Genomic DNA, 22,571 nt, shown 5'->3' with positions numbered 1-22,571 from the left:
TGGCTCGGTGCTTTAGGTTGGAGTAGCGAACATTGTAAGCTGTGTTTCCTGCTTTATGTGCTATGCTTTATGCTATGCTGTGCTATGCTTTATGTGCTTAGCGCTATGCCATGCTGTTGAGCATATAACTGCAGCTTGAATCCTGAAGTTGGTTCTGTCATTTTCATAGTACCACAAGGAAAGCATGACGAAAAATAACGTACAGCGCAAAGGACACGACAGTGATAGACGACATACACAGCGCTGTGTATGTCGTCTATCACTGTCCTTGTCCTTTGCGCTGTACGTTATTTTTGATCATGAATTACCAACTAGCCCAAGCAACCACCCTTGTTCAAAGCATGACGGCTTGCGGAAGAAGCAGTGACTGCATGACATTGGTGGAAACAACTTTGTTCCTACAAAGAACAGCATTGTTTGCGATGTGAGGCGTCTTTCTTACTGCTCGTAGCAAAGCTTGCCATATTGCTGCATTTTTTTCATTCTTCTGGACTGGTCACCAGCCTTTTTATTGCGGCAATTTGTACGTTGCATAAAAATGCGGTATCCTCAGTATGCTTATTATGTGCGGTGGCTCCATCACCTCGCATGTCGCCAACAGGTATTCACTCGGGAATGCAGCACTATAGTCTTCTTTCCACTGTGAGCATTTATGTGCAAAGATACAGCCTCTCGATCGCACTTTTCGCGAATCTTAGGATTGGTTGCCTGTTTTAGAGAAAATTGAAATAGCGGCTTGTAGTGGAGCTATTATTTCTAGCATACGTCAATCTGTGCTTCAGTGAGATGGCATGAATGCAAGCCCTGGAAAAATTAGTGGCATGTATACCCGTGGTATTGCAGGTGATGAGCGCTAGCTAGTTCACAATGCGTTTTTTTTTCTTTTAAGGCGAAAGCCCTTAGATCTCAATGTTTCAAGGTCGCCTTGTGAAGATAAAATATCACGTGACCCAAGGAAGGCCAGAGGCGACCCAAAGCATGTCCACCCCTGTATAAGAGAATGATTACTCAAGTTAATGAATGATTCATTAGCGTTTAAGGTAACGTGGACTGGGGAGGATAAATGTGCTTAGCGTGTATTAAGGAGGATTAAGGCGGATTAAGGTGCATGAAGGGGGATTAAGGCGGATCAAGGAGGATTAAGGTTATAGAGCCTATTCTAATAAACCTTAATCAATACTAATCCTCCTTCCACCTTAATCGGCCTTAATCATCCCTAATGTTCTTTAATCGATATTAATTCACCATAATTCTCGTTCACAATTCTTCATCGAACTTAATCCACCCTAATTCTTCTTAATGCACTTCAATACTCATTAATCCACCCTTATCCCTCTTCATTCGCTTTAATCCACCATAACCCTACCTTGTGGCCTTAATTCACCTTCATTTATTTTAATCCACCTTAATCCTCCTTATTATGCCTTAATCCTCCTTTATGCTTTCATCCACCCTAGTCCACCATTCTCGTTAACCCGCCTTCATCCACCCTAGTCCAGCTTATACGACCTTAATTCCCCTAATCCACGCTCATTCACCCTAATCCTTCTTCATTCCTTTTATTGCACCATAATCCTACGTAATACACCTTAATCCACCTTCAATGCTCCTTAATACTCCTCAATCCGCCCTAATCCTTCATCATTCTGTTTAGTTCACCACAATCCTACCTAACGCACCTTAATCCACGTTCATTCACCCAAATCCACCTTCATCAACTTTAATCCACGTTAATTCTCCTTAATACACCTTTGTCCTCCTTAATACAATTTAGTTCTTAATCCAATCACTAATCAATTGTTCCTTGCTAATCGGTAATCATCTCTTATACATGGTTGAACATGCTTTGGTTCGCTTCCGGCCTTCCTTCGGTTACGTGACATTTTCTGTAGCTCCCAACGCGACCTTGAAACACAGATGTAAGGCTTTCGCGTAATGAGCCACACAAAAAGGGAGGTGCCACGAGGAGTATTAGATCAAACGCACAAGGTATAGCATGTCATCATGTGGCAGAAAAATTGTCTGGGGCATAGAACTCGCCTGAAACCTCCTTTTATATTGCTCGAAATTTTCAACACCACTGGGGCACGCAACTGGCCCAAAATAGCACGCCCCCAAAGGATGCTGCGGCCAGTCCGCGGAAGGCCAGGGGAAAAAGAGTGCAGTGCGCAGCCGGCGGGCAAGCAGAATCGAGGAGGAATTCACCGCGAGGAGGAGAATGTCGCTTCTTTCAAATTATCAAGGTGCTTTAGTCGCGACCTCTTGCGTGCGCCGCGATGGGGCGGACGCGAGCGCCATCTTGTGATGTTAGAAGGAGTCTGGCCAGGCAATTACCCAGGATTTTTTTTCGGGGGGGGCCCACCACCACCACCACCACCACCACCATCATCATCATCATCATCATCATCATCATCATCATCATGTTTTATGTCCATTGCAGGACGAAGGCCTCTCCCTGCGATCTCCATTTACCTCTGTCCTGCGCCAACCGATTCCCACTAGCGCCCGCGAATTTCCTAATTTCATCGCTCCACTTAGTGTTTTGTCGTCCTCGATTGCGTTTTCCTTCTCTTGGTACCCATTCTGTAACCCTAATGGTCCAACGGTTATCTAGCCGGCGCATTACATGACCTGCCCAGCTACATTTTGTCCTCTTGATGTCAATTAGGATATCGTCTATACCCGTTCGCTCGCTGATCCAAACCGCTCTCTTTCTCTCTCTTAACGTTATGCCTAGCAATCTTCGTTCGATCGCTCTTCGCGCGGTCCTTAACGCATTCTCAAGTCTCTGCCCCATATGTCAGCACTGGCAAAATGCACTGATTGCACACCTTACGTTTCAATAACAATGGTAAGCTTCCAGTCAGAAGCTGGCAATGTCTGGCGTATGCGATGCAACCTATTTTTATTCTTCTTTGAATTTTCTTTTCATGATCAGGGTTCCCTGTGAATAATTGACCTAGGTAAACGTACTCCTTCACAGTCTCTAGTGGCCGACTGGCGATCCTGATCTCTTGTTCCTTTGCCCGGCTATTTATCATTATCGGCATCTTCTGCATATTAATATTCAACCCCACTCTCTCTGTTAAGGTCTCCAATCATTTGTTGTAACTGGTCTGCATTGTTGTTGAATAGAACAATGTCATCGGCAAACCGAAGGTTGCTGAGATATTTGCCGTCGATCTTTACTCCTAAGCCTTCTCAGTTTAATAGCTTGACTTCTTCTAAGTACGCAGTGAATAGCTTTGGAGAAATTGTGTCTCCCTGTCTGACCCATTTCCCTACAGGTATCTCCGTGCTTTTCCTGTGTAGAATTAAGGTAGCTGTAGAGCCTCTGTATATATTCTTACGCGAAGGACGAGCCAGTAAGCCGAGAAACTATTTACAGATTATATTTACAACAACGGTTGCAGCGCTGACCAGTTAGATTCACAGCGCGAGCCCAGTTCGTTCTTCCTCCTCTTTTCTGGAGTGATGGCGAACACGCACCTCGTTCAAACAAACAAATACCACACGCATGTCGCAATATTTTTCAAGCTTTTTGCGTAAGCGTTCTGTAGTCCTTGATTACGTAGTGCCTCTAGACTGCTGGTATCTCTACTGCATCAACTGCATTTTCGTAATCTATCTACGTAATACTCTGCAGATTTCGCGATAACGTGATTGATGACATGGATGTGATCCATTGTGAGGTATCTCTTCCTGAAGCCAGCCTGTTCCCTTGGTTGACAAAATCCAGTGTTGCCCTTATTCTATTGGAGATTATTTTGGTAAATATCTTATATAATCCTGGGAGCAAGCTAATGGTCCTATCATTTTTCAATTCTTTAGCGTCTCCTTTTTTGTGGATTAGTATAATGTCTGCATTCTTCCAGTTTTCTGGGACTCTTGCAGTCGATATACACTTCGTATAAAGAGCCGCCAGTTTTCTAAGCATTATGTCTCCTCCATCTTTGAATAAACGGACTGTTATTCCACCATCTCCTCCCGCTCTTCATCGTTTCATGTCTTGCAGCGCCCTTCTGACCTCATCGCTAGTTATAGGAGAGTTTCTGTATCCTGTTCATTACTGTTTCTAAATGAGGTATCGTGACTCCTCTGGGTACTGTATACAGGTCAGCTAAAAATTGTTTTGCTGCTTTTACTGTATGTTCGAGATTGCTTATGATATTATCCTTCTTATCTTTTAGTGCATACATCATGGTTAGTTCTATGCCAGGTTTCTTTTTTACTGATTTCAGGCTGCGTTCATTTTTTTACTGCTTCTTCAGCCTTTCACATGTTATAGTTTCGAATATCAGTTATTTTCGCCTTGTGGATCAGTTTTGACAGTTCCGCGAATTGCGTAACGCTGTGCGGCCGCCAGTCCCATACAACCGCGTAGAGCGCAGGACTCTGCGATTCTAGACGTACTGCGCTCACCGAGAAAGGTTAGAAAAACACCCACATAAGCACAGCAGAGAAGTGGCTACGTGAGGCGGTTCGACCGATAACTGTTGAAGAGTCATTCAAAGCAAATAATTATTCTCCACTTCCGGCGGCGTTTTCCCTACTTCCTTTTTAAATAAAAAGATGTTGATCCATAAATATTCTCATAAACAACGGTTAACATTTTTATTATTCGCTTTTGCTTGCAGTTTGGTTGTTGCGTTGGCTCTCTCCCTTAGTAGATCGCTTAATTTCTCAACTCCTTGCGATTTTTGATTCCGGTTTCCAGTTTTGCACGAAAAGTGCTATACAATTAAGGAAAAATAGACGAGGTAACTGGCGACAGTCATATTGTTTATGGGTTTAAGGGTTTTTGTAGGGTTTCATGATGGACGCTCTTTCACATCATTTTATTTCCCACTTTATATAACCCATATCACGTGTATATGGTTCCGGGCATCTGCCAGCGTCGCGGCGAGCCGTACCTCAAGGAAATAATGAAGCAAAGGGAAAAGTTAAAAGCAATTGGTGTTTTTTCCGGCCGCAATACGTTCCATGAGAGTACAGACCAGCTGAGTAACAGCCGCGTCCCTCTCCTGGTCCCAGGATCAGCCTAAACAAAGAAGGTTGAACTAACAAAAGCAACAGCTATGCGCGTGACGGTTGAATAGATGGTGACAACTGAGCGCATCTCGACTTAATCGCGCGGGTGCGAAATCTATGAGTAAACTGTCCTTCACATTACAAGAAATGCCGATAACTACCGCCATTTAAAAGGAGTGAAAAAGGCAGCATAAGGCTGACCGATGAACAGCTGCCAAGTCTCAACATTCATCTGGCGGCGCTTTAGGAATGTGTGAGGAGTGTTGGCGTGGGTGGGGAGAGGGGGGGAGGGGTATTCCACTTGATTTCGGGGGGGACCCGGGCCCCCCCGGGCCCCCCCCTGGGTACGTGCCTGAGTCTGGCGCACCACTCGGCGCCCTCCGACATGAATGGTAGAAACGCTACAAAAGAGGCTTGTTTTAGCGTAAGTATGTTTCCTCCTATACTCAAATTACAATTCGGCGCCATCATGTCTGCAGTTTGTGCTTAAGCCGTACTTTACATTTTTTTTTTCTCAACTAGATTAGTTTGAGAAAATTATTTCAGTAAACATGGAGGGCCTGCGTTGGAGGGAAGGGTTCTTGGTTTTGCTTAGTTCGAGATGATTTATGGCCAGAGGATGGTCTACGCTGGACGTAGCACGCCGGCACCAGATTTTTCTGCGACACGAGGTTCTTGACGCTAGTGCCTTAAAAGTATCAGAAGGAATTTGCTTGAGAGCTCCTGTGATCGATAGGCTCCCGTACCACTATGTTACTGCTGCTTTGCGATTTGTGGTAAAATATCATGTGCTGTGCCGCTTAACATAATTCCCAGAACACGTTTGATGAGCCTCAAATGCATCAACTGTATTGACTCGATTCTAAGCACCCCCTCTTTTTACGATCGCGAGGCCCAATGTGAAGGGGGGTGCTTAGATTTGAAAAATCTAGAATCACCCCCCCCTCCCCCTTTTCGCTGCGACATCATGACGAGACGAGTGCGAGAAATAACATTCTCTTTTGCAAACCTTCAAAGGAAAAATCACTGCACACAATGAACCCACCGCTTGTGTCGGATGCTCAGTTACTCTCACTGCCACCCGAGTTCGTCGCACCGCTTGAACCGCCACTCTCGGTATCCCACAACAGGTCATCTTCCGTTCCGTCGAAGTGGTTTGTGATCGAGTTCTTAAATGATTGGGCCACAACGTTTACTTGGACCCGCTTCCAAGCGTCCGAAATTCACTTTGCGATAGTTGATGGGGACGCTTTCGGTAGCTTTCGCCATGCATCCGTACAGTTCGGTTGTACGGCGTACTCGCGCCGCGGACGCCGTGCCACCTCGGGACTCCGACGGCTGCGGCTTGATGACAGAGTGAGCAAGCGCGCTTGGCGGACTTGGCTACGCCCGCTTTCTGACAAATAGGGGGTGCCTAATTCGCATGCAAACGTTTTTCCCAATTCACTCGCGAAAATAGAGGGGCTGTGCTCAGAATCGTGAAAATACGGTATTTATCATAAGTTGTAAAAGCCTTCGGTAATTTTGGTTCGGAATCAACTGTATATATTCTTGTTATTGTCACAATCTTTATAGAAGGGTGTCTCTTGCATATACTACGGGGAACGCACTTCATGATAAATGGGTAAACAATCTTACTCACGCAAAAGCTTTTGCCTATTAGAAATGTTAGTTCTACACCTTTTTATTATTGCTTTTTCCGTAGAAGAAATAATCACTGTGCTTAATAAAGTTAAATGTTGTTACTAAACTGCGCAGGAGAATTCTCGCGCTTGCTCTCGCATAATATTTCATTTGGGCTTCACTATTTATTTATAACTGCTCCCAGGTTCTCGTTGTTTGCAGTACCAATGAGTAAAGTGCCTGTCATGAATGCATTACCGTTTGTTTACACACATCGAGATGTGTCTGCCTAAGTATAGCATTTCAATTATTAATCAATGTTCATGCTTTTTCCTGCTGGCACGAGATAGCCAGCCAATGACAAATATGGTGCAGCCGCTCGTTTAAACGAGTCTATCCTACCAGGTTTCCTAACTATAAACCACATGGAAGCCTGTTACACTGTAAGTATGATGATTATGATGATGATGATCACCATAATCATCATCATCAGTCTGGTTACTCCCATTGCAGGGCAAAGGCCTCTCCCATACTTCTCCACCTACCCGGTCATGTACTAATTGCGGCCATGTTGTCCCTGCAAATTTTTTAATCTTATCCGCCCACCTAACTTTCTTCCGCCCCCTACCACGCTTCCCTTCCCTTGGAGTCCAGTCCATAACCCTTAATGACCATCGGTTATATTCTCTCCTCATTACATGCCCTGCCCATGCCCAATTCTTTTTCTTCATTTCAACTAAGATGTCATCAACTCGCGTTTGTTCCCTCACCCAATCTGCTCTTTTCTTATCCCTTAACGTTACTCCTATCACTCTTCCTTCCATAGCGTGTTGCGTTGTCCTCAGTTTGAGTAGAACCCTTTTCGTAAACCTCCAGGTTTCTGCGCCGCACATGAGTACTGGTAAGGCACTGCTGCTATACAATTTTCTCTTGACGGATAATGGCAAACATTCATGATCTGAGAATACCTGCCAAACGCGCCCCAGCGCATTCTCACTGTTCTGATTATCTCATTCTCATGATCTGGATCCGTGGTCAGTGCCTGCCCTAATTACATGCATTCCCTTACCACGTCCAGTGCCTGGCTACCTATCGTAAACTGCTTTCTCTTCCGAGACTGTTAAACATTACTTTAGTTTCCTGCATATTAATTTTTAGACCCACTCTTCTGCTTCGCCTCTCCAGGTCAGTGAGCATGCATTGCAATTGGTCCCCTGAGTTACTAAGCGAGGTAATAGCATCAGCGAATCACAAGTTACTAAGGTATTCTCCATTTACTTTTATCCCCAATTCCTCCCAATCCAGGTTTCTGAAAAGCTCCTGTAAACACGCTGCGAATACCATTCCAGAGACCGTATCTCCCTGCCTGACGCCTTTCTTTAAGGACTATGGTGGCTGTGGAGCCGCTATACATAACTTTCAGTATTTTTACATACACCCTGATTCCGTAATGCCTCTCTGACTGCTGAGGTTGCGACTGAATCAAATGCTTTCTCGTAATAAATGAACGCAATATATAAGGGTTGGTAATATTCCGCACATTTCGGGTGATATGATGATAGTCTGGGCATAATAAGGCAAAATACAGAGAAAAACAGACAGGTACAAAGCGCTATTCTCAGGTAGTCTATCAATATCCGCATCTTCCAATAAATTTCAGGAGCTGCAGCATGCGGGTCGGCGCCTAATAAAGACATAACATAAATTGTTCAATATTTATTTTGGTTGCACTCTAAAAAAGTCGATTTCCTGTCATGTTCAAAGAAATGGAATGAACCTTCCTGTACTCGGTTTTGTAATCTGCCCGTTTCGTTTCTTTTATGCTGTGTTACTGCACTTATTTACTACGTCAAAGATGCAAATTCTAGGTCCTCTGCAAGTTCACTTATTTGATTTACTACTTTAAATCATGTCTTATAGCAGGTGGCACTAGCCTAAATGAGCAATTTTCTTCCATTGCTGCTTTGACATCGTTATTCTGAAAAATAAAGGCCAAAAGCTATTTACTCTCATGTGATTACGCGCTGGTAATGATGGCCGACAATTCGCGGCGAAAATAACAACGGTGATATTTCTCGTAAGAAGGGCAACTGTTTCACTGCGTTGGAAAGACTAGATAACTATTGTAAAATCACGATGTTACAAGAACCGCGTTGTCAGTTGCTCTATGCTTGTGAGTAAATGCCTCTGACTTACCGAAGAGTCATTTTCTATGCGGGACCTCTGCAATGAAAACGCAAGAACTTTGTTGAAGCAGCACTCAATCAATGCACTTACAAAGCCTGTTTTCAAAACACGCTCTTTAGTGCCCTAATACACTAGCAAGTTATGATTCACTGATAATTCTTCTTCTTCTCCATGATGATGATTACAATTAGGATGCTTTATTGGCAACCCCATTCTAGCGGGGTGGTGAAAATCAGTGATCAGGCCTGCTTGAGCTAAAGAGGTAATCTATTCATGCTTATCAATATAGCGTTTCGCGCGCATCTCTTCTAAATTTCGCTCTTTTACCATTACTGCAGCTCGACGTGTAAGGAATCAGGTCCTATAACCTATTCCCTGCTTTTTTTTCACCATTCTTTGAACGTCTTCTCGCTATCTCCATTGCTGAATCCTGTATGCTTGTATTTGGTTTGAATCCTCGGCGCTTCTCAAGGTGTACGTTACATGCCTGTTCAAATTCACATAGATTCCGAGATGCGCGTTTAATCTGCGCAACTTTTCTTCCACTTTTGTAGCTTTATTGGGTCAAATTATTGCATATAACAGCTGCCAGAGCCATGCTGTAATTTAGCAATTGCAGCTAGAAGTAAGGCTGGTCCTGATGGTAGCCTGAAAGTACGAATAAATATTTGTTTCTCAGCAATTCGGTAACATCGAAAAAAATGAATAAGAAAAATTTATTCATACAGAAAGGCCAAAATTAGGTGTAAGATATAGGGCGATGCCCTTCCAACTGACTTTATTTTCATAAAACATTGCTTTCAGCCGACAAAACAGTGCCGGCATAAATGCAAACCAAACAAACTTTTAATATTACAATGTGACCATGCGCCATGGTTTGTCATCGTCCTAAATCGTGTGTTAAAGCGTGGTGTGCGCAGAACAGGTTATTGTAAGACACATGGGAACATGTATGCAAAATATAGAACGCGTGTTGAGCAGATTTCATCAACTTGTGCTAAAACATATATTGAGCAGTCAGGATTTCACTCATCTTGTAGTCCGTCACGCGAAGCGTGAAGATGAGAAACTAGTTCGTACAGGGACTAGTGGGAAAAGGCCATTGCATTCTAAGCAGTTTGGTTATTCCCCGCTGTAACGAAGCAGACCAATTTTTGGTGAAACGATGAGCGAGCAGAAAGGAGGAATTCTAGATAATTTAGGTACCAAAAAGTTGTGCCCTGAGAAGTGTCGGAAAGCTATTCTTGTTTCGGACAAGCAAAGACACTAAATCATTCGATAGGCATGGCAATATAAAATTATTACGTATAAGTATGTGTATGTATACAGTAGTACAAGAATCTTTAGGTCAAGTGAAGATAGTATTTTATTGAAATAATTATATTTAAGCCCTGTTCCCTAATTTCAGCTTTTCTTTAGACTTTGAACCGACATTCTTTCAGTGTTCCCTTGCGGTTCGCTAGTATTCTTATGCACAGTACGAAAGCAAACTTCTTTCATCCTGCTAAACGCTTACATCAAATGGCATTTCAATTTTCAATGTTCTTAGAGCGTACTAGTCACCTTGACATTCCCGTAATGAAGTTACTTACTTTTGGGATATCTATATTCGCAATCACGATAATCTCGGGCTCGGAGGTTGCTATCTGAAACAAGAAAAATAGCCTTAAATAGCCTTAACATAGGGCCATGTGCTTATCATCTACCGCAAGATGATTAAGGTGGCAATGAAAACTGACAAAAAATGGCGACAGCGATTGGGGAAATGTGATCAGAAGGCTGTCACAAAGGACGTTGAAAGCGAGTCGGGGCGCTCCCTTACCTTTTGATAGGAGGAAGTGCAACTTATTTTTAACTTGATGCTATATCACGCTCTGCATGAAGGACAGTTCATAGAAAGGTGGAGGCTTAGAGGACCGAACAGCGTACACCAAGGAATGTCGCGGGAGATGCCAGCGTTTCAACAAGAGGACCTGCCAAGCCGCCTTTGTGAAAGGTTAACTCTAGTGACATTCCTTATTCTACTATTTAGTATGGGTTATAAGCACAATATTCAATGACCGTACGTATTTACGGCACTATGCTGACCATGCTTATAATCATGTTGAACTTCTGTGTCGTCGTCTGCGCTATTCAAAAACACGCAGTGTTCCTTGACGGGCCACTACACGAAGACAATAGTTTAGCATGATATGGAATGGATGGTATTATCGAAGGCCACAGTAACAGTAAGGCGGTTAAATAGGATTTGGCTCACGCACACAATGGAAGGTATTAAGTAATTCATCTCGACTTCGGCTTTCCTCTGAACAAGCTGCGTCTTTTGTGGAACATGTCCTAAAGGAGCGATATGTGAACTTTGCTTGGAGCTGCGCTGTTCTTTGGCACGGGGACCCTTGCACAGCAATGTGACGTAGCCCACCTTCGTTTTGTCCAAGGCTCTGTTTTGAGGCCTGATGCGCTGTACTTTTGAACGCACTGCAGCGCGACATAGATTAAACGAGGAAATCGGAAGCGTAGTACTACAAGTTGTTTCTTGGCGCTTACAGTTTTGTTGCGACGGAGCAGAACAACTGGTGTCATTTGCTTTGTTCAGGCAGTCAAGTTTAATTTCTATCCCTGATTTTGTACAGAGCTGCCTGAAAAGAAGTATGCACGTTCTCTGGTAATAGCCTCTGCCTCAGCTTCTCGAGAACGTGGCGCTGTGTCTGTGCCTCACCATGAAAAACGTTGAAGCCAAGAATAGCACCGCGTTTGTGAAATCGTTGTTGGAGAAGTATTGTGATGCGAACGCAATACACGAGGCACAACGGAAAAATGCGGCGTCGTTGGCGTCACCACAGAGCGATGGTACAAAAAATGGACGACTACGAAAGAGTAAAAACACGGCAAAAATGCTCGGATTGACTTTAAATTTCTCAAGGAGGGTTCTGAAAACAAAGTTAATGAATAAAGTTGAAATGAAAATTTTATATTTTCGGACTGGGTGTGAATTGAACCGGGTCTTCCCAGGCACGAGACAATCACGTTTCCGCTACGCCCCGGCGGCGTCACGGTTCTGGCTGAAAGAAGGTGTGAAATAGTGCGTGCGTCATTGAGCACGTGAGCGCTCAATCAAAGGAGAGAAGGTAGCGCCACCTTATAAGCGTATAAAATGAGCATTTAAAATAAAAGGTACAGAGGCGTTACACTTCGCGTACGTGGGTTAGGCGAAAGCGTATGGACGCCGTGCACATGCACAGCGGTCACCGTGGCGTCGAAGCACAAATGGGGAGGGCCGGAACGCTGTCACGGCACGCGAAATTGGCCTCTATGGTGCGACGCCTGGTGTGCCACAGGGAATGTGCATAACAGTCCGCATGCACAGGAGAGACGCTGCGACCATGCTTAGCGAGCACCGCGGGGTCGAAGTACGAAGGGAAAGGACGCGAACGCGGCGATTCTCTTCACCTGCTGGTGCCTTCCTCCTACGGCGCTCGCTTCCCTCGCTCCGAAAAAGATAGCCCCGCCGATTTCACGTACGGGGCATCTACACTTGCGCGTAAAAAACATTGTTTCTCAATTGAACGCGCTGAATGGTGCTTCGAGTTATGAACTCACGGGCAAGCGAGCAGTGTGCGACGCTTAGCGCGTCTTGGTTTGGCTTTACCGAGGCGCAGTTAGAACGCAGGTGAGAGCTTGCGCAGACAAGGAACACGCGGAAATATTTCACCAATTGCAATATCACGTTTTCGCGCTCCAACACCTAAGAAGTCTCGTAAGGTCTGCAATTTTTCTCAGTTCAAGACATCTATTAGCAAGATTTTACAGGTTGTAAAATTGGTCTGAGAAAAGTGGCAGACTCTTCAAAGCAATACAGAAAGTATGCTGCCGAGATAAGTGGAACCAACTCGCTTGGCGCGGTGCGGAATCGAGTTGGTGCAAAGATAGTCCTTGATTAGAATATACGCTGTGTAAGACAGGTCAATGACGAAGTATACGTGAAGGAACAGTTGAGCCTGCACCCCTTTACACACAATAAGAAATTATGGTAGGCGCAAACCTGCAGGCTAGAGAAACATGGTCGTGCAATTTACCGATGGTAACTTGCGGGAGTGCTCCTTTGGCTGCACATGTATGTGTGTGACAAGTTCTAAGATAGCCAGCGTGAACACGTAGCCGTCTTTAAAACTGTCCATAACAATGTTAATTACGCAGCAGGGTTTGTTGTCACTTTATTACCATAATGAATAATTATATCAATGTTCAGGAGCGCGGTTATCACTTTCTGTGCGTTAAGCGAAGAGATGCACATCGCAACAGTTTATATGAACTTCTAGCTGCAGCTGTACTAGGAAAACTGCATCTAGCTATTCCACACGGTATACATCTACGGCACCACACTTCCTTTTCATTGTAACATATGCTGCAACACCTTTAGACGAGGGGTGGCGGAGTTAAGACGGCACGGTTTCTCGAACATCTGAGCTAACCAGTAAGCCACGAAATGGGATAGCCAGGCCGCAGTAATTGATAACTAGAAGTGTAAGTAGGCAGTAGATGATAAATTACAATTGTGCCAGCCCGCAAGGTTGAATTTCATGATTTTTAAAATACCAAAGCTAAGGCGCGCAAATGCCAATCTGGGCATAAGATAGGACATTTCTGGGGGGATATAAGATATATTAAGATTGATGCACATTGGGGACCATAGCAATACGACAAACGAGGTGGTAAATGGTGAGGTGTCGCGAGCTTGTTGTGAGGTCATAAAAGCGCAGAGCGAAATTAGTACCGAAGACAGCTTGAAAAAAGTGGAGATGTCACTTTCCCGTGAGGCTTGCTCACCAGGGTTTGTCCTGACTATGTAGTGTAGGGGTTGAGGTACGGACGTCGGGATGAAAACCAAACTTGGGAGGATTTATTCTACATTATTTAGAAGGAGGTGAGCGTCCAGTAACATTCGTACAGTCATTACGGGCCAGCAGCAACTCGGACGCTGCGGCCCGCGGCAAGAAGTTCGAGAGAGGTGAATCAGGGAATCAGGGAAAATCCCAGAATGCTCAGGTCTCTCTAGAAGGCTTCTTATAAACCCTTCGAGCACTGGAAGTCACGTCATGTTCGACCAATAGGAGAGTCCGCTCCGATGACGCCACTTTCCGCCAATGGCAGGCGCCCGTGCGATGGCGTCATACCCGGCGAAGAGAGTCAGCGCCTGGTCCTCCACTCTTGATCACTTGTTCCCGGTACTGCGCTCTTGCCTCGCACAATTGCAATCCACTTCTAAGGTGGAGAAGGAGGGGGGGCGCTCATGCTCCATTGTACAAGGGCCCACCTGCTCCCGGTGACTCGGCTCCGCAGCGGTGGCAAATGCCTTCTTCAAAGGCGAAGGGGGACGATTGAGCTCCATTGTCCCAGGGCCCCTTCTAATCCCGGCGGCACACGACCTGGGGGCCGCAAACGTGTTTGCACATGTCTCCTCTGGAATGCGCTTTCCTGCGTCTGCATTCCTCAATTAGCTGTGCTGCAATCCGATGTGGTCTGGGGAACTCGAAGTAATCGCAGGAAACAGCTCCATATCTAACAGCTCGTCCTCGCCCCGGTTGTTCTGAATGGCCGGTGAACTCAATTCGCTGGCCATGAGGAACGCTGAAAGAAGCTGCAGGGTACTGGGGTCGAGCCTCGTTTGACAACCCTCGGGATCCTGGGCCCTGGAGAACATACGTCAAACAAACCAAACAACACAGCGCTGCACCACGCGTAAGCGCAGGCTCTTCGCCCCTGACTCGCCAGGCTATTACTGAGTCAAAATCAACCCTGATCTTTTAGTTCCCCAATTTTGACAAAGCAGTTCCAACCACCCTTCCAAACAGCTATCCATTTCTCCTCGATTGCCGACAAGACCAGAGTACTATTGTTGTTGCAAAACAAAAGGGTCGTTGACGATGCAAACAACAAATGAAAACAGCCGAACATAACTTAAGTGGCCTAACTACACGAACAGCATGTTTCCAATCTATCGCAGTGGCGTACTTATCGCACGTATTGGTGCCACTGAACAATCTGGTCTACCTCACAAGTACGTAATCACAAGCGCACTAGCCTTGTGGTCACTAAACAAAACGCGTACTTGCGTTGTAGGCAAACTTTGCATTCACGCTTACTCACGTTTCTTCCCTGAAAGTCCTACAGGACACGTGACGTAAACGAACAATTAAACTCGCGGGACTAACACACTCCGCAGAACTCTTAAAATGATGCGTCTTCTACTAACTCTTTCCACGCACGTTCACTAAAGAGGTCAGAATACGGCTGCCGTCCACACACACTAGCAACCCAGTCATAAAGTCTGCTTCCTTCCGTCCACACAGGACACGCGCTAATGGAACTAAGAACGCTTCTCCGTGCAAATCATGCACTCACTGAAAATCTACGCGCTTAACCTTAGAAAATTCAACACTTAAAAAGAAAGAAGGTTAAATAACACACACGCGTGTTACGATAGGCCTCTTAACAATAACCTTGACCCTCAGGTTACTCACACACGCACACAAAAAAAGAAAGCCTATATACTTATTAATGAACATCTCGCGAGACTACATGTTTACCTAAAACGCATCTTTCAAATCTCGAGCTTCTCGAACGAAAACATAAACAAAGCTCATACCTTACACATTGAAAGAAACCCTTGTCTCAAATCGCGAAAATTTGCAAATGTTCAAAATTAAAAACAACACACTTCATTTCTACGGAAGGGCTCTTGGCCTCCCGTTTCAAACGTTTTTGACTGACTCATACTTTGAGCCGTACTCGGGGTGGGCGTGGTCTGAAAGCTACTCTGGCTGCCGAGAGACAACAAAAGGGCTGATTCACTATCAGCTCCCCCAATACGTTACGGTCTCCTGCTAATTTGCGTCCTCGCGCCCCGCTTTCAACACGAACTCGATTGACCGCGTCGCTACTCCCCACCTGGTCTCGTCCTGCCACCTTGCGTTTCTTCGAACTGCACGCTGAGCTGTGAAAAGAACTACGGAACGACGAGGAGTTTAACTGCCTCGTGCCCTTTGTCCGCGTCCGTGCAGACCATGGTTCGCGGTCCCCCTTTGACCGGTGGCTCGAACGTTTTCGATGCGTCAACATCGTCCTAGACAACCGCACCTTCTTCCTCGCGCCCTGCCCATTTGGGGTTCTTGCCATCTTTGGCGGCGCTACATTAATTACCGTCTTCCGGTCTTTACTGCGCTTCTTTTTACGGCGCTTTCTCTTCGCACTCACTTTCATGTCGCCTTCTCGTGCCTCGTGCTGGCCGGTACACATCTCGTCGGCCTGGATCGGTCTCTTACCCGCACAGTCTGAGTGATTCTCACTTAAATCAACACTCTCTCTGCCTCGACTGGCGGACAGCTCAACCGACTCTGGCACAATGCAGCAGGCTTTACTCGAGTTAGACAACTCGCACTCTTGCGAACTGCCCTCTACTACATTGCCCAGCGCACGCTGTGCATCGGCACACATCCCGTCGGCATCGATCGCTGTCTCACGCGCACAGTCCGAATGATTCCTAATTAAATCATCCATCTCTAGGCTACCTAGACTGGCGGAGAGCCGCACCGATCCCTGAACAATGCAGTTGTTCTCTCGTGGACTACGGAGCTCGCCATCCCGAGAACTACTCTCACCTGCATCGTCCAGCTCGCACCTCACTTCTGCACGCAGATCTGGCTCTACATGGGTGCTCGCTTCTGTCGCGTCAACAGTACCCTTTTCTTCGCTAGCAACCTCGCTAACATTACCAGCGACGCACACGCGCGGTAACTGTGCCAATTTGTGCGCAGCTGGCCTAGCTGTCTCTACAGTCATCTGTTGGCACAGCACCTCGTCGCTTTCACTACGGCCTTTAACGGCCTCTGTTGCCACTAAGGCATCGTTAGCAGCTAGCCTTTTCCCTTCACTTATGAATCGGCAGCCAATCTCACAGGCACTACTCTTCTCGTTGGCTTTTGGCGAAAATCCGCTCTATGCTACCTCATTCTTTCGCTCTGTACTACGTACAGAATTCTCAGACAGCCGTTGTCTCTGTGCCAATAACTGATCACAATACTGTATCTCTTTGATCAGTGCTGCCTTCTCTCTCTCATACTTTTCCTCTCGCTCACGTTCGCGTTCATTCTCACGTCCGTGACGCTCACACCTAAGAGTAAGTTCTTGAAGCTCATGCTTCCGTTCATTCTCGCGTTCTTCACGCTGACGCTTACTCCTAAGTTCACGACGCTCTCGCAAACGTACACGACGCTCTCGCTCCCGTGGCTCCTGTATCACCTCCCAAGCAAGCTCAATGCTTTTGCCATCATTTCCACTATCTTGAATCGCCTTTAATGATAGCTGGCGTTTTCATCCGTTCGTCCGCCTCAACTCCCAAATCGTCGCACACCAACAACAAGTCTAACCTCGTCAACCTTCTAAGATCCATGGCAGCTGCCCCGACAGGTGGTTAAAACTGTTTTCCTTAATTAATTTGTGCAAACACACAATGCATCAAACTCCCGATTCCCAAAACTATCAAAATGAACACACAACATTTGAGTCTGGCGAATCATAAGGAAAAAAACCACGCGCTCACTTACGGTTGCAGCACCCTGCCATCCGGTTCCCTTGTCCGCTGTTCCCGGTTCCTCCGGACTCCCTGGGTCGAAGGCTCGCTCCTTCTTCGCTACTCCCAGTTTCTTCGGACCTCTTTCGAGGAAGGCTCTCTCTTCTTATCTCTTCCCGGTTCCTTAGGATCTCTCTCGACGAAGGATTATCCGTAGCGCTGCCACCAGATGATGCATTCGGAGGCGATCCTACCGCTGCCAACCAGATGTAGGGGTTGAGGTACGGACTTCGGGATGAAGACGCAAAACTTGGGAGGGTTTATCCTACATTATTTACAAGGAGGTGAGCGTCCAGTAACATTCGTACAGTCATTACGGGCCAGCAGCAACTCGGACGCTGCGGCCCGCGGCAAGAAGTTCGAGAGAGGTGAATCAGGGAATCAGGGAAAATCCCAGAATGCTCAGGTCTCTCTGGAAGGCTTCTTATAAACCCTTCGAGCACTGGAAGTCACGTCATGTTCGACCAATAGGAGAGTCCGCTCCGATGACGCCACTTTCCGCCAATGGCAGGCGCCCGTGCGATGGCGTCATACCCGGCGAAGAGAGTCAGCGCCTGGTCCTCCACTCTTGATCACTTGTTCCCGGTACTGCGCTCTTGCCTCGCAGAATTGCAATCCACTTCTAAGGTGGAGAAGGAGGGGGGGCGCTCATGCTCCATTGTGCAAGGGCCCACCTGCTCCCGGTGACTCGGCTCCGCAGCGGTGGCAAATGCCTTCTTCAAAGGCGAAGGGGGACGATTGAGCTCCATTGTCTCAGGGCCCCTTCTAATCCCGGCGGCACACGACCTGGGGGCCGCAAACTTGTTTGCACGTGTCTCCTCTGGAATGCGCTTTCCTGCTTCTGCATTCCTCAATTAGCTGTGCTGCAATCCGATGTGGTCTGGGGAACTCGAAGTAATCGCAGGAAACAGCTCCATATCTAACAGTAGACATGGCGACAGCTCTATGATGATGACGCAGTGACCACGATGGAACGACAAATGTAGGACGTTGATGGAACGAAGACGGTTGCAGTGGTCCACAGGATTCAACGCAATCTATTAGACTCGTGCGCATGTTTCTCGTGACAAACCTTCAGGAGAACAGTTTTCTTTTCGCTCCCGCTGGGGCGAGTACACTACAAGGCCGTATAAACACTGTAGTATTGCGGCGGATAGAGGACAACGGTGAAATGACCACGATAGTGAAGCGACAGTGTGACAACGGCTAGGAGCAGGCGGGCATTAGAATGACGACGATGGCATAAAGACGACGACGCTACGAGATTGTGGTGGCGGGAATTGGATAACGAAGCTCAAATGGTGATGAAACAACAACGACGGCACCACGACGACAATAAGACGACGAATGTGTAACGGCGTCTATACGATGGTGACGCAGTTAGGACGATGGCACGACAATGGTGGTATATTCGCACTGTAATGGCGACATCATGATTGCTATGGAATGACAATGAAGGAATGACGCCGTTCAATGGCGAAGGCAGTTTGATGACGATGACATGAATACAATTGCACGGCGTTTGTGCATTGATGACAAAGCTACGAGATAGCCTGATGGCGAGGGAATGACGATAATATGATGACGAATGCATGGCGACGATGACATGATGGCAACATCAACATGAGAGTTGAATTACGAAGCGTGAATGATGACGCTGGAGTGACAGAATTGCATCCGGACAATGACCAAGTACCCTGGAGCCCTGGCTAGTAGCAAACGTGAGTCACTGGGTAGGCGTGAGAGGCTAGATGGACTAAAATATAATCGCTGTAAAATTGGCAGGGCCCTAATCTGAGGAATGGTACCTGAATGTTGAATGGCGCAATGGGCGGGCAATTTTATACCATCCATATGTTAACGTGAAGGTTGCGAGTTCCGCTGCCACTATCAATAAGTTTTTTCATTGTCTTTCACTTCTGATCACATACTAAATGCACGTGTGGGTTCCCTTTCTTTTCATATATATCTATATATGTAATCGCAGTGGCGACAGTCTAGACAGATCAGGGACTCCGAGTGCGAGCGGAATTCACGAGTAATAGCGCTGAAGAAGCGGATCCACTATAAAGTGCTGCAAATGACGACCCACTATATCCTCCCGATCCTTCTCTACAATTACCCCGCGAACGAAAACGGTTCCACCCGGCGACCAAAGATCATGTCACTGAGTAGGCCATGGTAGGTCTGAAGGCGGTCGACATTGACAATGTCTGGTCTACGACGGCGATTGTTCGAAGACTGATCGAAGAGCTCGAGCACTCAGTTGACCGGAGATGTTGGTTCGCAGATGCAGTAGGAGCCTTTACATTTGGCCAGTAGTTTCGACGAGTCCAGATGCAGTGGAGGGGACCGACAGCCACACAAGTGCTCCTAGAAGGAAAGTGGGCGCAGAAGTGGTGTCCCCGGCAACGCCTTTCTGGCGCTTTTGGTAATTTGAAGTAAAGCCCCGCGCGAGATCGAGATACTCTTCGGCAAGTCTGGCTGTGGCAGAAATAGGCACACACTCTGATGCATCCTGCTTGACGGATGGTATGTGTTCAGCGCATGAAAAGAAGGACACAAGAAGAAACTAGGACGAAGACAAGCGCTTCTCTTCATCTTCATTTCTTCGTGTGTCTTTGTTCTGTTGCGCTGTACAGATACATTTCAATGATGGCTAGTAAACAAGCCTATATCGTCATCCTCGTCCAGTGCACGGAAGGATTGCGTCGATTGTGTGCGACGCACTAAGAAAAACGGTGAAAAGCCAGTGATGTTCTGAGTGGCGGTATTGTGCGCGTAGGTTGCAAAGGGCAGAATGGCAATCAATTTGTGGGGCCTGAGTCTACGTACATTGCGAGCATGTCGCCAAGCGTACGGTGAAAGTGTTCTGTGAGGCCATTGGTCTGCGGATGGTAAGCAGTATTTGTGCACTGCACAATGTGGCACTCTTTAACGATGGCTTGGACGACTTTCGAGGACAAGACACTTCCACGATCGCTGACCAACTCCTATGGTGGACCATGAGGCAGTATTATTCGGCGAAGCAAGGAGGAGGCAACATCGCGTGCTGTAGCCACCGGGTGGGTGGCAGTTATGACGTATCGCGTGAGGTGGTTTACAGCCGCGATGCTTGAACGGTTCTAGTACATGGCAGGGGAAATAGCCCATACAGATCGAAGCTGACGCTCCCGAACGGCCGGGTAGGGCAAGGTAACGGCTGCAGACCACCTGGCGAGAGGTGCGGCGAAGATTTTCGGCACTTAGGATCGGGGCACGAGTGAACGAAAATCTGAACGTAGCTGCACATATGGCGTTAATAGTACCGCTGTCAAATGCGCTAGTAAGTTTTGAATACTTCCTTGTGTGCACACTCTGGATCAGAGAGGAACGACGGGCATATTTCAAAACGCAGACAACGGGGTATTACAAGCAACCACTGGTGACCATCAGCGGTGCAATTGCGTCAGTGGATTAGGTCATCATGAATGGCGAAATGGTGGGCTTGGCGACGTAGTAGGTGAGTGGTTAGTTGTACTGATGGATTAGAGAGCAAGCCTATCACTTAGAGGATCCAGTGTCCCTTCCACTGTTCAGAAGCGATGAAGCGAAGGTCGGTGGAACAAACGGCAAGCTGGGATATGGAAGAGCGGGCATTGCCATCGGGCAAAGCAGAGAGCGACAGGGTGGCGGCGACAAAGTGCTGGCAGCCGCTACGGCAGAGCACACGAATATAGCAGTCCTGCAGGTGAAGTGTCCAACGGGCAAGGCTGCCTGAGGGCTCCTTAGTGACGATGACCAAAAAAGTGCGTGGTGGCCCGTGACGACGTCGAATGTGTGGCTACAGATATGGCGGGAACTTACTATGATCCCTGACGATCGCCAACATTCTTTTTCCATCGCGGTATAGTTACAATCGGGTTTCGTAAGCGGGTGACTCGCATAAGCAACAACGTATTCAAGAAACCTGTGTTTGGCCTGCGCAGGGACTGCGCCGAGGCCAACACCGCTTGCATCAGTGTGCACCTCTGTAGGGGCTGTCGGGTTGTATTGACGCAAAACTGGAGGTGACGTTAGCAAACGGCGCACGATTGCGAACGCATGGTGGTATTCTGACGACCACGAAGTGAGGAGGCCGCGGCTTTCAAGGAGCCTCTTCAGAGGCGATATGATGGTGGTGAAGTTTTGGGTGAAGCTCCTGAATCAGAACGCAGACCCAAAAAACAGCGCAGGCCTTTGACAGATGTAGCTTTAGGGAACTTGACAAAGGCCGCGAAGTTTGGCTGGATCGGTGAGGATTCCGTCCTTGGAGACGACGCAACCAAGTATTGTCAGCTCCAGCACTGCAAATCGGCATTTCTTTAAATTTAGTTCTAGGCCGGCCTTTCGCAAGCACGTCAAAACACACCGGAGGCATTGAAGTCGCGTGGGGAAGTTCGGAGCGAAAACAACGACATCGTCAAGGTAGCACAAGCATGTATGCCATATCTAGTTGCCCGGAATGGTGTCCATCATGAGCTAAAAAGTTGCGGGCGCATTAGAAAGTCCCAATGGCATGACTTTAAATTTGTACAAGTTAACAGGCTTGACAAAAGCTGTCATCGGTCTATCGCTGTCGGTCGACCGTAGTACCTGCGAATGGGCTGAGCTCAGAAGAAGAGTTCTGCTCCTTATATGTTGTCAATGGCGTCGTCAATTCGCGGTAGTGGGTAAACTTCCTTGCGAGTAATCTTGTGGTGGTGCCTAAAGTCCACACAGAATCGTACATAATCGTCTATTTTCGCAACATGGACGACCACTGATGCTTATGGACTGTTCGAATGTAGAATCGCAGGGCGCGGACGCATATCGTCGACTTGCTCGTTTAGTACATGACGTTCTGCAGGAGACACGCGAACCGATAGTTGCCGCTGTGTGCGTTGGGAGCCACTGTCGATGCGATCCGTAACAGTGGACGTCCGGCCCAAGGTTGCCAGACGTCAAAAGAAGAACGAAATTCTAATAGCCGCAGAAGCTGGGAACGTTGGGCTGGCCTAAGGTTATCAGCAATGGAGGATCCAAAGAGATCACAGGGTGACGGAGCAGACGTCGAAATAACAGAGCCTATTGTCCAGAACTT

The 22,571-nt window shown here is 47.0% G+C and overlaps 1 protein-coding gene across 15 annotated transcripts in view; it reads right to left on the bottom strand.

Annotated features, from left to right (window-relative positions):
* Window positions 1–22,571, bottom strand: part of LOC139050262 (uncharacterized) — a 228,395-nt gene that overhangs the window by 121,414 nt on the left and 84,410 nt on the right. For all 15 annotated transcript variants that reach the window (XM_070526449.1, XM_070526458.1, XM_070526453.1 and 12 more), the window contains 2 exons: window positions 10,434–10,487; window positions 8,851–8,877 (listed from right to left, as the gene is read on the bottom strand). In XM_070526449.1, coding sequence (XP_070382550.1) covers window positions 8,851–8,877; window positions 10,434–10,487 — 81 coding nt within the window. The remainder of the gene's footprint in view (window positions 1–8,850; window positions 8,878–10,433; window positions 10,488–22,571) is intronic.

The sequence above is a fragment of the Dermacentor albipictus genome, chromosome 10 (genome assembly GCF_038994185.2).
Source record: "Dermacentor albipictus isolate Rhodes 1998 colony chromosome 10, USDA_Dalb.pri_finalv2, whole genome shotgun sequence".
Classification (NCBI taxonomy): Eukaryota; Metazoa; Arthropoda; class Arachnida; order Ixodida; family Ixodidae; genus Dermacentor; species Dermacentor albipictus.
Note: the sequence above shows the minus strand (reverse complement) of the source record. Positions and strands in the feature narration are given on the sequence as shown.